Source organism: Camarhynchus parvulus, chromosome 5, assembly GCF_901933205.1.
Source record: "Camarhynchus parvulus chromosome 5, STF_HiC, whole genome shotgun sequence".
Taxonomy (NCBI): domain Eukaryota; kingdom Metazoa; phylum Chordata; class Aves; order Passeriformes; family Thraupidae; genus Camarhynchus; species Camarhynchus parvulus.
This window is the reverse complement of record NC_044575.1, coordinates 5,516,158-5,531,040: the sequence shown is the minus strand read 5'-3', so window position 1 is coordinate 5,531,040 and position 14,883 is coordinate 5,516,158. Positions and strand designations below refer to the sequence as shown.

The 14,883-nt window shown below is 39.8% G+C and overlaps 1 protein-coding gene across 10 annotated transcripts in view; it reads left to right on the top strand.

Moving 5' to 3' along the window:
• The window catches only part of ARNTL (aryl hydrocarbon receptor nuclear translocator like), a 50,927-nt gene that overhangs the window by 23,028 nt on the left and 13,016 nt on the right, over window positions 1-14,883 (top strand). For 5 of the 10 annotated variants that reach the window (XM_030950622.1, XM_030950625.1, XM_030950623.1 and 2 more), the window contains exons 2-10: window positions 2,255-2,378; window positions 3,056-3,203; window positions 5,918-5,938; window positions 6,836-6,874; window positions 7,219-7,260; window positions 8,406-8,563; window positions 10,359-10,438; window positions 11,434-11,526; window positions 12,500-12,617. In XM_030950622.1, coding sequence (XP_030806482.1) covers window positions 3,064-3,203; window positions 5,918-5,938; window positions 6,836-6,874; window positions 7,219-7,260; window positions 8,406-8,563; window positions 10,359-10,438; window positions 11,434-11,526; window positions 12,500-12,617 — 691 coding nt within the window. In that variant the 5' untranslated portion in view covers window positions 2,255-2,378; window positions 3,056-3,063. The other 5 variants (XM_030950629.1, XM_030950628.1, XM_030950626.1 and 2 more) reach the window with 4 other exon arrangements.

Here is a 14,883-nt window from a genome sequence, read left to right as displayed (position 1 = left end):
TCCTCAGAGAAAATTTTTTTTAGGCATTGAACATCCAGCAGATGGAGGCTGAAAAGACAGAAAATATTCAATTTCCTAGGATTTTAAGAAAGCCTGGTGAAAAAAAACATTTCTCTGAACTGTTCACTATTTAGTGGGGCATGCTGATTTTTGCTCTGATCATTGAGTTGACATCTTCTTAACTTTAAAACTCATTTCAAGAGACATGCACAGTTCTTAACTCCTGTCATGCTAAAATGTAGGACTGTGATTGTTAGGACTGGGTGAGCATTTGGGACATGGTAGAGAAAGGGCTGACTGAAAATTAAATAGAGAATTCTGCTCTTTATGTATTTTTTTTCTGCTTAAATGGTCAAGACACTTAAAATAGCTGCTTTGAAAATATCAAATATATCAGGTATAAAATAGCAAAGCTGAATGGATACTTGATTAAAATTTTTTTTTTATAAAACTGATATGAAATTTTTGTTTGAGATTAACAACAATTTGGTTTTTGCATTAGTGCAGGGTGACTTTTGCAGTTTTCTGGTTCTGAAGCTAAAATGCTGACTGTTGCAGGCATTCTTAAAGAGAGAGGACTGGGGTAAACCTACAAACCCTTTTTCCTCCACCCCCTTTTTTCTTTGTTCATTCCAGCTCATCCCAGCCTTCTGTCTGAGGTCATCACAGGTGGTCCATGAAGTTTCCTAATGTAGTAAAGTGTGAGTTCAGCCAGCACCCTCACACAGAGAGGTGTTCAGAAACACTAAGTTTAGCTATAACTAATTTCTGCACATCAGCTGACACTGAAGAGAATGGGTTTGGGTCTGAACCTAGCACAGATAAATAGCCAGTGACTGGTTTTATTGGTAAATTGAGATGCAGCAACCTCACCCACCACAGTAACACCATTGAGTCTGTAGCTGTTGGGCTGCTGGGGCTAAGAGAGACAAAGCAAACAGCTGGGAAAATAGGGAGACAGTAGGGCCTGACCTACAGATAGCTGTGGGTCTGAATGAAAGCCTTGCAAAACAAATGTGGTTATGGATTCAATGGCATTTCATAATTTGACTTAAATTTGTACTGATTTAGCTTTGGTCAGTTCTGGTGCCAGGTGGTCTCTTAGTATGCCTCTAGCAGTACATCCACACGTTCTCAGAAATGGAAAAGGGGGTTGGGTTATTTGGGAAAGGACCACAGAGGAGTTGTTGGGTGAGATGGACAGTGACCCCTCAGCAACAGTTTGGATGCTGTGCTGCTGGAACACCAGTGATCCTCCCTTCAGTAGTTGGTGCTGCCAAGACAATGACTTGCCTGACCTTACAGTGCCAGGACCAGAAATTTAGATAATTTAAGCTTGTGAAATTCTGAATTTGCTGTTCTGGCAGAGCTGAAGAAAATGATAACAAGCAACTTCAGATTTTTTTGGCTAATAACTCATACCATGTCTACATACATGCTTTAGCAGAATTGGTTACAGTGTGATCATGTTGACAGGATGTTTGACTTGTAAACTTTTGAGAGTGCCATGGAAGCTGCTTTTTCTGTGTACTTGGGCAGTTCTACTGCTGCCACAGGTGCATCAGTCAGAAAACTGTGCGTCCAATGGACTTTGGAAGTTTCCTTGCAGGAGGAAAATGTCAAACAGTTTCTAAATCTTCCACACTAAGTTTTGCTGAAAAACTTGTTTTGTGACAGCAGTGTGGAAGGGAAGGGCATCCACGTGTTTGTAGTATTGTTGGGAGACACATCTGAGGGCTTGAGTTGCAGTAGGGGATGTGCATTTTGTATAAAACTTGAAGCCTGCACATGTTTAACCCCTGTCCTTCGAAGATGCTTACTGCTGTTACAGTGGAAAACAAAACAGTAAGCCAAGCCCAAAGTTAGGACCATCTTTAGAGTTAGACAGTCAGGACTGAAGGGTAAGTCTGTCCTTTGCTCTGTGACAGCAATTTAACTCATTCTGGCAGCAAATGTGCTCATGGTTGTCATCCTGTGATCACTGTGAGCAGAGGGGCTTTGTGCAAAGACCAAAGCGCAGTAAAAAGGCCCAAAAGGAGGTGATGCCAGAGATTCCTTCTGCCCAAAGCTTGGTCCTTTGGAGAGGCACATCCCAACAGCTAACCCTTTGGATGGATGGATAAAGCTTCTACACTTTGCAAGGAAATAAGTATTTGATTCCTGAGTTGGAAACATCTATTGCTTTTGTAAACTGTGTTTAAACTAATTGTTTTTAAGGTGTTTTTTAAGCTTGCTGGTTTTTCCTCCCATTCAGGTTTTTGAAAGTATTTGACCAACAGAACATGAGGCATGGAAGAGTTCTAAGGTTATCAGCTGCTTTGGGCTGAGCATCATCATCTTTGCCCAAGTGGATTTAGGCTTCCAAGACAGGCCTTCAGGTAAAACCTCTTCTCTTTCACAGCTGATGCTATTTAGCAGGGAACTTTTCACAGGGTTTCTTCCAACAGTGTAATTATTTGCAGTCTAGAGGATTAAATAGTGAATATTTGAATTACTTGCAGTCTAGAGGATTAAAAAGCCAATTAGATTAATTTGTACCTTTAACTAGACTTCTGTGACCACCATCGGGTTTTAATATTTTTATTTGTGGAGTCTGCTGTGCAGAGGTGTTTATTTCTATGCAAATGTTCTGAATTCAGTGGAAATTGAACTTTAAAAGTTTGTGAGCTCTTATATGATCTTCAAATGCAGAGACACATTAAAACAAGTGTTCCCTGTCAGAAATATTCCTGTTAGGAAGAAGCAATTGGCTGGCCAGGTAACATAAGAGTAAGCCAAGATCATTCTGACAAATCTTTAAAAACAATTGTGTTACATAATGTGTTTTGAGAATGGTCATGGTTTGTGTGCAATACTCCATACAGCAGTAACTGGAAAAGGAGAAATTACCTGTTATTTTTACAGCAAGAGGGAAAAATAGAAACTGATTATTGCAGTTTTTTAAGAATGCTAAGTTTGAGATAACTTTTTTGGTTGAAAATATGTAAGTGTCTGCTTATATTAATGCAGTGGTTTTTGGTTGGGGGGTTGTTTTTTATTTCTTCCCTAATGTTAGACAGTCCAATGGCAGACCAAAGAATGGACATATCTTCTACAATTAGTGACTTTATGTCACCAGACCCTGCTGACTTGATCTCCAGTTCCCTTAGCACTTCAGGAATGGACTGTAATAGGAAAAGAAAGGGAAGCTCAACTGATTATCAGTAAGTTGGATTTCTCTTGATTTAGCACTGCTAAAAGGAGGTGGTAACACAACAATACAGTGGGGAAGACAACAGAAATATTTATAGCAGTTTTTAAATAAACTCTGCTTTACAGCCTGCTTTAAAGGTTTTAATAAAGAAGAGAGCTACTATGCACTAAGAGCCAAGTTCATTATTTAATAATAGTAATAAAGCTGTCATATCAGTGCAGCTAGAATTGAGGGCTATCAAATGGGGTAAAGCTGAGGAGAAAAACTTCTGGCTGGTGGGGGAATGGAATTAGTACTGATGAAATGTACTGTGTGAAGGTTGATTATATATTGACCATTTACATAAGAAGTACAATGTCTGACTAACAGAAGGGGAAGATAATAAATTTATTGAAAAGTGGAAGCAAAACTAGGAGTAGTTCCTTTTCTTCACCTATTTTTTGCCTATTTAGTCGCTTCCTATCAGTGTGCTGCCAACCTTTACCTGATGGAGCTATTTTGGTCTCTCATTTGAATATGAATCTGAATAGTCTCTGGTTTGAGGTATTAGAGCTGTCTTTCTTTTAATCAACTGGTTTAATCTTGTAATGGTTCTCAGCTGTAGAAGGAAATCCCACCACCTCTGCTGTAGAACAGTGAAGGGCACAGCAGAGTTTGCCAGACTCCCAGACCTGTAATGTTTCCTGCACTGGGAACAGCAAGAGCAACCTACTTACTGCAAGTGCCTGTGCAAGCCTCCTCTGCATTGTAACTTTACAAAGTGTGGCTGCAGGGGAACTTGTGAGTGGCCACATCCATTATTCATTCATCCAGCCACAGAGTCCATTTTTATGTAACTTAGCACAGATTTTATTGCTGAGGGCCTTTGGATTGTTGGCAGCTCTTTTTACGAGGAGGAGCAGAATTTTTAATCCATGCTGAGCATCACAATTAAGAATTAGATTCTTTTTAGGAGAGCTTAGGCACAAAATATTTAAATACCTCTCTGAACTGCCTTTAGTCTCCCTGAAAAGCACATGTGTCCCTCTAGTCGAATTGACTACTACAAAATTGAGTGAACAGCCTCAATCCTACCAACTTCCTCTTCTCTAGAAAAGATTTCTCCATTTTTATTCCTCTGGGTAGGAAGCATTACTCAAGTCCTCTTTTCCAAAAGACAGCTTGTTCTTGTAAGGTATAATTCTGCCCTTTAGGTTTTGTGTGCATTTTTTAAAATGTGTGAAAACTGTTTCGTTGAATCCTTAGTAAAATAAGTTTACTTATTTTGTATTCATACACTACATACCACTACTTATCACATAGTCATACCATAGTTCATTTTGTGTTGCAAAGTAAATGGTGGCTACTAAATATTCCTCTTGGAAAGCAGAACTTACGGGAGGCTGCCTCTGATACCTGTTAATGGTTTTATTACATCAATTATCCAAGTGCCCAGTTTGATGCTTCCTGTACCAGTGAAGCCAGGGAATAAGGGAGGCAGAACCAGTGGTTTAGGATGGTTCTTTGATCACCTCTGGAATATAAGCAAGAGGAGTCATCAGCTGCAATTTCAGCTCTCCACAACAGCTTTTTAGTTCTTTCTGCTGCAACTGCTCCAGGAAAATCCCTGCCCAACTTACTGCTGTCTCTTCAGCAAGGGCTGGTCAAATGCTGTTGTCCAAAGCTTCATGCGTAGGACTATGAACAGTGAATTTTGCTTGGGATTCATGCTTTCAATTGAAATATTACATGATGAGAAAATAAACTACCCTGTTGCATTAATAACTTACCTTGTGCCTCTTCTAGATTTGGCTTTCTGGGTTTTCTTACACGCAAACATCCCAGAGCTAAAGGTGGTGTCACAAGGGCTGTTAAATTGTGAGCATCAGCAGTCAGTGGCTAAGACAATAGCTCAGGTGTGCAGACTGGGAGATGAAGAAAGCATTTAGCATTATTATTAATATTATTTTAAAACTAATCACAAAGATAATTTATCTAAGAGTGCAGTGAATAATGCATGAAAGGCTACTATGTTTATTTTTAAGAGGGCTCATGTCCAGTGTTGAACAGGAATAATTAGTATGTTATTGGCTGAGATAAGAAGACTTTTTCATAAGGCTTTTATAAAATGTAGCCTCTTATCATGGTAAAGCTCAGTGGTATTTCAGGTCACTTTACAGTCTTGAAGTGATGCCAGCAGTTAGTTTGCATGTAGAAATTCTGTTTAATTTCCTTGTGATATCATAAAGTCTGTATACAGTTCAGCTTGGGACTTTAGACTAAAGCAAAATATGCATCTATCCTGCTGGGCAAGAATCAGAAACTGAGAAACTTGGGATACTTTTTTTTTATTTTTATGTTTTATTTCTGGCCTTAGAGTCCTCTGAAATCCCATTTATCTAACCACAAGGACAACACGCATAAAGCACAGATCTTTCCTTTCTGAAGATGAAACAATATCTCAATGATTTGCATAACATAATTTAGGTTAGTTATTTTATTAGTTTTTCACATTAAGTGTAATGAACTGTGCTCTCTTTTCTTTAAAAGCAGAATTATTCTTTCAGAAAGTAGATTAATTTGAACGAGCTTGTTTCTTTAGAAAACACTCACTGCTATTGTCCTGTTTTCATTGTGCTTTTCATTTCAAGTAGAATCTGAATTAGCTTGAGAATCTCAGCAGAAAATGTAAGACATTGTTCTTATTTCCTATATATGGTGTACTTTATTTTTCTTTCTTTTCAGACTCGATGGCTTTCCTTTTGAGTAAGTATAAATATTTTAGTAATTGGTTTCACTTGAAAAAGATGCCCAGTGTTTTTTCCCTGCCTTTTGCTTGCATAGACCTAAAATTCACAGGTAGAAATTAAACCAGAATGAGCAGGCTTAGGAATGTCCATGTGAGCACAGTTGTACAGATTTATGTAAACCAAAACATTCTCTTCCTAATTATTTTGTCTAAAAAAAGGTATGTAGTCATGAGCATTTAGCTTTTTCTACCAAGTGCAGCTATGAAAACTTTTATACTCTCCTCTCCTGCTTAGTTGTGCACATGTGGCTACAATATTGAATGCAATGAGGGGGATTGTTTCTATTCTTCATGCCTCTCTCCTTGCTTCTTTTCTTCATGTTGAAACAAAAGCAAACCATGTATCTACACTGAAAGTTGTACTAATTTCCAGTGTGCCTGGTTAGTTTCACAAAGACTTTTATTCTCTCCTTGCATTTGGCCATCTCCAGCGTTGTGTTATTTTAGGTTATTACCATTTCCTACCCCAAAATCAACTACTATAAGGCAAACTGAGCTATAGAACATCAAGGCATCTGCACAAGGTTGGGTTTTTTCCCCCTTCTGTAGTTAACTGAAAAACATTTTCGTAACAGATGATATCTTTGAACTGCAGCATGTTTTACTGTCAAACACATCAAACTGTGCCATTTAGTGAGTTCTGAAGGAGACACAACTAATTTAAGAAAATGTTTTAATGTTACGAAAACCACACAGCTTCCTTAGTCCTTCCAGGTTGTTGTTTTTATACTCCTATTTTTGTATTTGTGATTTAGAGGTGTCAGGAATACTTGATTCTGACTTTATGGTGGTTGGATAACAGTTCTGCCAGTCCTGCTGAATTTGTGATGTGTTGCTTTGTTCTGTTTCTGCAGGGAAGGTATGGATACAGATAAAGATGACCAACATGGAAGGTACTGTTGATACAGCCACTGAAATCTCAGTTCCACAGTTCTGACACAGGATCCTGATGGATGCCTGTTCTCAGTGTCACTGTGGTCCCAAATTATTGCTTTGTTGGGATGAAGCAGTAATCTAAACAACCTTAGTTTAAACAACATGGAGCAGACAAGCTAAAACACCCCCACGTCTGAGGTGCAATGTTACAGATACTGATCTTTGCTGTAGAAAGGTTAAATAAACATTCAAATTCTAAAAAAACCTGATGTTAATCAGGATCAGTAGGATGTGAGATGCAGTAAAAGAGTTGGGTTCAGTGCTTTCAACACTGTAACTTTGTGATGTCATTTCTCAACAGATTGGAGTATGCAGACCAACAAGGCAGGATAAAAAATGCAAGGTAATGCTCTAAACAAATATATTTAAAAGAATTGTCTCTTTCTTTTTGCCATGTATGAATTATTTGTGCATGTTTCCTCTGCAAATATCTTTTTCTAGCTTTGACCTTCCCTTATTTTTCCATATCTTTGCACCGTTGGCATTTTTCATTAAGTTTGCATAGAGTGAAACAACTAATTTGGTGAGTAACTTGGTTTTAGTCACCTCATTGCTGTTGAAATTGAAGCCCAGAAATGTTTCTGGTAATGTTACATTCTTCATCATTCTTCTTTCAGACTCCATAGTGGGTTGTGAAAGTGTTAGCAGTGAATCTTAATATGGGAAAATATAAACCTGACCAACACTGGGTGTGTTTTCTGGCAAACCACAAGCTTGTGCTGCAACCTTTCCCGTTGCTTATAACTGTTCTCTACTCAAATAATTCACAACAAATATCTGAAGAGTGTCTCAAATATCTGAAGAGTGTCTGCTGGCCTTTCCATGAGGATAACAGAGTTGCTCCCTCACCCTGAGGAGGTTGCTTTGGGCATTGCTCCATGTGCTTCACGTACATCAAATATCTGAAGAGTGTTTTGCAGAGATAAACAAAACTCTACAACTTTTGTGAAAGTTGTAAAGCCAGTATGTTTATTACAGCACTGGACACATGTGGGAATCGTTCCCCTAAAATGACATGTGTACTTCTGGGAACTTCAGGTCTCTTTTTATCCCCCTCTCAAATACATATGCATACAATTTCACAATACATACTCATTTTTACGAATTTTGCGTGACATTTGCCGCTAGTTCTTCTTTATCAGAAAGAATTCTTAGGTCAGTTTGACCTGCTCTCACAGCAGTCTCTGTTTCTCTTTATCACCCTTTGTCTCCCCCCACCCTTATCTCTGTCTTTCACTGAAGCAGTTCCTCTGAGCCTAGGCTTTTTGCAGCTAGACTACACAGCAAGCTACAAACTTAAAGATGTACATTCTACCTAAATCAAAATGGATTTCTACCTTGGAAAATTTCTACTCTGCCTCAAGAGTGTCTGCTGGCCTTTCCATGAGGATAACAGGGTGGCTCCCTCACCCTGAGGAGGTTGCTTTGGGCATTGCCCCATGTGTTTGACGTGCCCTGCTGTGTGTTTGTGTGTGTGTGTGTGTGCAGGGAGGCTCACAGCCAGATCGAGAAGCGGCGCAGGGATAAGATGAACAGCTTCATCGACGAGCTGGCCTCGCTGGTGCCCACGTGCAACGCCATGTCCCGCAAGCTGGACAAGCTCACCGTGCTCAGGATGGCTGTCCAGCACATGAAAACACTTCGTGGTGAGTTGCCTGGGGCTGCAGGGCCATTCCAAGTGGCATTTCCCCAAAGCCTCGCTTTTCCTCTCCCTTTTTTGCCCCAAAGGAGTAAGTTAATTTGTCACATTCACGTTCTCCGGAAAAATCCCTTCACCCAGGATTTTTCTCCTGGGAAGCTGAAAAGCCTCAGAGAAAAAGGAAAACAATATTATCTCATTTGCTTTTTCTCTGTTTTGCTCATGTGGAATGTGTTTGGAGATTGTTTACCCACAGCTGATTGTTTCATTGGATTCTGCTGTGACTTGTTTTCACTCAATGGCCAATGAGTGCCAAGCTGTGTCGGGGCTCTGGAAAGTCCTTTCTATATTCTTTAGTATAGTGTAATATAGTATTCTTTAATATAATATAATATAGTATCATAAAATAATAAATTAGCCTTCTGAGAACATGGAGTCAGATTCATCGTTCCTCCCTGCCACGAGGGTCCCTACAAATACAATATTAATTCATTTTGGGAGGATTCCTCCCTTCTCTTAGCATCTGATGCTCAGTTTTCATTCACAGCTTACTAGTTCATGGTCCAGTAAATACCCTGATGTGACTGGGGGAACCTGGAGATGAGAAAAGAATAATTCTCCATCCATTGATCACTACTGCCAGACTCCATAGCACCAAGGCAGCTGGGGCAGGTGGGGAGAGGGAACAAAGGGCTTAAGGGCAGTGCACAGTTGATTCTGGTGCAGTACTGAGCACTGCTCCAAGCAGGCAGTGTACCAGGTTGTAGGATAGAGAGGTTAGATTTTAGGTATGATATTCCCACAGGACTTGTAAGGTTTTGTGTTTGTACCTTTAGCTCTGTGTGAAAAAATAGAGATTACTTTGAAAACTTAATTTTGGTCTTTTTGACCAGTTTCTGTTGCAAGCACTTGAAGGGAAACACACAGGTTTGGAAGAGTTGAGGTTGTGAGAAATCACTGTGTATTCCTAAAGCTTCACATGACTGAATCAGTGCCTGGGTACCATTGGTGCTGATGTTAAAAGCTTTAAGCCTTCAAGAAATGCATTACTGAGAAGAAAAAAGGGATGCAGCTAATGGTAAAAAAGATCCTGGTGATTGTTCTCATTTCTAGGAGAGCTGGTGCCTTCAGTCATATTTAGCCTTGCAGTTTTGGAAGGCTTAACTTTCCTGCCACTGTCATTTGATGAGGTTAATACTTTATAACACTTCAGTGGTTACTAATTTGACTCTCCTCTGCCTTTATGAAGAGAACAGAATGAGAAGAATTACTCCTTAATAAATAGCTGCCTCATTTGTTGCCAATTTTGGGGTTTTGGCATTGTAAGATGATGTCATTGTAATGCTGGGTTTTATCTTTGGCTTGGAATGAGAGAATTGATTTGTAAATTCCTCAGTGATGATTTGTTTACATAAGCTTGTTATGTTTTACTGAGTTGTAAGGAGAAGAAATAGTTTGAATGTTTTTATTCTATAATATCTTATTGTTATAATTTCTAATTCTGAGACCAGACCATAAATCAAGGACAGCCTTTGGGTTCAAAAATATGTCAAGGAATACTTTTATATCTCAGAGGCATTTAATTTGCATTTCTACCTAATGCAGTACTTGTGCCTTAGCAAAAAAAGCTTCATTCTTTTTTAAGTTAATAACAACAGAGCTCATGTTGATTGTAAAACCAAAAAAAGTTCATTTTAAAGAACTCCTGCAATGAACAGCAGCCTAAGAAGGAGCCAAAGGAAGATTGCTCATTTAAGTATGTAATGTTGGTAATGTGGGAATTGTTTGTTTGTTTTCTTTAGGTGCTACAAACCCATATACAGAAGCAAACTACAAGCCTGCTTTTCTATCAGATGATGAATTAAAACACCTTATTCTCAGGGTATGTTCCAACTTTTAATTAAGAGATATTAATATCTGTGACTATAGCTCTCCCAAAGCCCACCACCAGTATTTTTCTGCCTTGTCTATCAGCTTAAAAATGTTTTGATTATGGGGGATAATTAAGAAATCTGGAGCCTGCTTCACAGAGTCAGTGAGTTTAATGATGACTAGCATTTCTTAATTTAAGCAGGAAGGTTGAAGAGGGGGATTTAGATGGGAACCATTGGAATCTTCAGTTATTACATGTACAAACCAACATCACAGGAATAGTTTTCTTGCAGACTTGCTGCCCTGGCTTACCTTGCCGTGGTTTTCAGTGTACAATGATACAATGAACACCTTTTTATTGAGGTTACTGATGTAACATGACTTAGTGTGTTTGGCTGCCTGCTGTTACACTGCTTTTATAGTGTGGGGAGCTTCTCCTCTCATTAGTCAGTAGTTAAGCTTTTCTAGTGGCTGTGTAATTGTTGAAGCACTGCAGTGTCCAGGTGCAGCATATGTAGAATTTCATTTCTGCAGCATTGTGACTCTGAAGATACATAATTGGGGCCTATTCCTGCATGCTGCTGTGTGACTAAAAGACAGTACTTTGCAAATAGGAATTACTTGCCTCCAGGCACAGAAATAAATATCCAGGTTATGGTTGGTTTCTAAAAGAGGAGCTTTTTCAAGTACAGTTAAAATAACATTTTAATTTGAAGGCATTATTAAACATAATCATAATATTATTGGACAAGACATGGGTTCTTTCTTCTCCTAGAAGTTATTTTACATTCTGGGCACAATGCCCAGAATCGTGCCAAAAAATGTTTGCAGATGCAAAAAACCCCTTCATTGTAATTCACATTTTTTCCTGTTGACTCAGTTACCTCTAAATGTTAAGACAGCTCTCCTAGTGTAGAAATTCTACTGTACACAAAGTGCTTTTAAAGGTTATAACGATGCAATGTGGATGTATAACTTGGGATTTCACTTCCCCCCCCTGATTAGGCAGCAGATGGATTCCTTTTTGTTGTGGGCTGTGACAGAGGAAAGATACTGTTTGTTTCAGAATCTGTCTTCAAGATCCTCAACTACAGTCAGGTATTCCTTTCCATTTTAAGTACATTAGGTCTTAAAAGATGTGAGAGCTTTTTGGTGGTTATGCCCTTATCTGGGGGGTAGGTATGAGAAGAGTCTGTCTTGAAAGCTGAGAGGTGTTGCAAAGAGAGAGCTTTTCTCTGCCATGTCATTAGAGAAGATTCTTTCTGGTTTCCATTCAAAGCAAGAGGTGAAAAGGAACTAAATTTAATTTGCTGATTGAGGCATTCTGCTCAAGGATTTACCCTCAGGCTTGCAAAAGCATTACCTAATTGGGAGTGCAAGCAAATATTGAAACATCAGTCTGGGGTTTCTCCAGTAGCGTCACATGGATTTTTCAGCTTAGTTTTCTTTCTACCTGTTCTGGTTTTGTTTGCATGCTTACTGATGGAAACTGAAAAGCAGTTATATCAAAGCCAGGTTTTTAATATATGCTCAACATAAGGCTTAAGTTGGACCATATATTGTGTAAATAATCTTCTTTCTTTCTGTCATCTGCACTCCTCATCAAATTTAAACCTGTATTCACTTCAAAAGTTTTTCTCAGACAGCATTTAGTTAGGTATATACTAAATTCATATGTAAATAATGAAAGAGAACATTTTTTTTTCATTCAAATGTGTGGTAGAAGAAGTAAGACTGAGTAGAAACCAGAATATTAGGTGGGGGGGAATTGAGCATGCCAATTCTGCAAAACTCTTACTGAAAATGATGGCAGGATTACTGTGTAATGTAGTCATAACTTCAATACACAGAGAAAACCTTCCATCAAATCATAGAATAATAAAATAGTTTGTTTGGAAGGGACCCTTTAAAGGTCATCCAGTCCAAACCCCCTGCAATGAGGCTGGATCTGGATGTTTGGTATTCCTTGGTTACACCTATGTGTAAAAGGATTGCTCATACTGGATGCTAAAATGAAGAAAACATACTGAGCCATTATTTTACTTTTTGACTGAATGTTCAATCTCTACAGAATGATTTGATTGGTCAAAGTTTATTTGATTATCTCCATCCTAAAGACATTGCCAAAGTGAAGGAGCAGCTCTCTTCTTCTGACACCGCGCCACGAGAAAGACTTATAGATGCAAAAAGTGAGTGTTCCCAGCTTTGGGAAAAATGTCATTAGAGTCACTGCTGCTGGGGCTTTGCCTTGTGTCACAAGTGGGGATGTGGGGGGATGCTGCCTGGATTGTCTCATGCCAAGGAAGTTGTAGCTTAAAGACAGCAAGAAACAAAAAAAATTTTAAAAAAGTGTGAAACAATCTCCTGGAAGCTGTTGGGTTTGACATGCGCTGTGGCACAGAGGCATTACTGGAACTGGCTTCACCTGTGAGGTGTCCTCTCTCTTCCAGGCATCAAACCTTTAACTTTTTCCATTAGAACACATGCAGCATTTCTTCTAATCCATCATTCTAAATGGTCAGAATACACTCAGTATTATCTTGGTAGTCCTTAGCTGTCAGCCAAGATAGAGGATTCAATTTATTTATCTACTTATTTATTGCTTACTGCCATCAATGACCCAGCCTTTCTCTCAGAAGGTTTTTAACTTTGGAATAATTTCCTGCCATGTCTCTTAGCTCTGTTCCATTCTGGTATTTTCAAGTAGTTCTGAATCTCTGCTGCTCTTGGGGTGAGTGGGTGTTTAATTCCCTCTCATAACAGGAGTCTGCACTGCTTAAGTGGAAGGTGGTATCTTACAACTGCAGATTTCCAGGCCATTAAGTCTCATGCTTGTCAGGAGCAGAAATCTCCTGGATCTCAGCTCACAGAAGCCACCAGCTCAACTTCAGAAACTGAAGTTGGGAGAGATCATTTGAGGGCAGGGAGCCTGGAGGCTTCAGCAGAATCAGCTGAAGTTTTTTTCTGGCTCCTGGTTTCATCGGTTGTCAAGCATGAATATCCAGTGCTGCCTCCTGTTTTTTGTTGGTTTTTTTGGTTTTTCTTTTTTTTTTGTATGGCTCTGACAAAGTTAGGGCAAAAATAAATACTATGAATTACAGTCTTCCCATCTGCTATGATAGACGGATTGGTAGAATTTCAAGAACTCATACTGGTGAAGAGTATGAGGATGTATGCATGTATTTATTTTTGTCTTGGCATGAGTAACTCAGCACAGCTTGTACTCACACCACGGTGCAGCAGTTTGGAGGCCATGTGGTGCAGGGCAGCCTGACCTCCTGGAGATCACCTCACTCCAGTGGAATTGTAAGGGAGGCACACTTTTCCACCAAAATACTGGAATTACTGGAATTCCTCCTTATGTTAAAAGCCCACAAGGCCTGAGAAGCTTTTGTTCATGTTGACAGCTGCTTGATTTTACATATCCCCATGCAGTCGTGGTTGGAGTGGATGGCAGGCTGTGGAAAAGTTGCTGTGTGATTTAAATCCTCCAGCAGCCCTTGGAGCACTGGCCTTGCTGATACCTGTGCTCCTAATGCATGTCATGGAAGCATTCCATGGCTTCCCAGAGCCCTGGTGGTACCAGCACTCTGCTGGTGGCTCAGACTGGTGGTTTTTGGTTGGTTTTCCCACAGAAAAGAATCCCCTGTGAGAATATGATAAAGGTCAGGATTTATTGTTAGGGCATGTCCATGTGCAATTATTTCTGCCAGGCAAGAGAGACTTCTGAGACATAACTGGAGGTCTTGGGGATTTGCAGTTCCTGTGTGTGTCCCTGCTACCTTTTCTCCTCCATCTCTCCCTGGAGTGTCATTTGGACTCTTCTGCTCCATATGGACATGTTTTCTGGGAGGGTGTTGTGATAGAAGAGTGCCAGTCTGAAGGGTCAGGAGCCTCCTGAGTGACTGTGTATGGAATTCTGCTCTGCCTGGGGAAGAGTAATCTCTCTATTTTTAACCAGTTCAGAGAAATTGCAGTGTTTATCACAGGACTTGTGTGGATTTGTCCAGTCTCTTGCTGATCTTTGCACTCAGAAGCCCATGTTCTCCAGCCTCAGTGCTCTGACAGCAGAAAGCAGAGTCAGAAGTTGCAGTGTTGGTATTGATGCCTTAAGGAGCTGGAACAGAGGCAAGACAGAGTTATTGGGAATAAAGTGGATATTTATTGAAGAGCCTTCAAAGGCCACAGCCTGGCAGTACCTGGATGGCTCTAAGATGGAAGCAAAGGAGGGCTTGGTCACGAGAGCTCACATTTTTACAAGTTTTGGTCCACTAGCATATTGGAGCTAATTGTCTAACCACAGCTCCAGCCCATGAAGTCCCATCCTTCTTGTTTTCCCTCTCTTCAGTCCATGCTGTTTATGCTGTTGGGCCTGAGATCTGGATTGGCTGTCCTTGGGTCCCCAGCTAGAGAAGGAATTGTTGTGTCTGCCTACTCTGCAAAGAGAGCTTACCA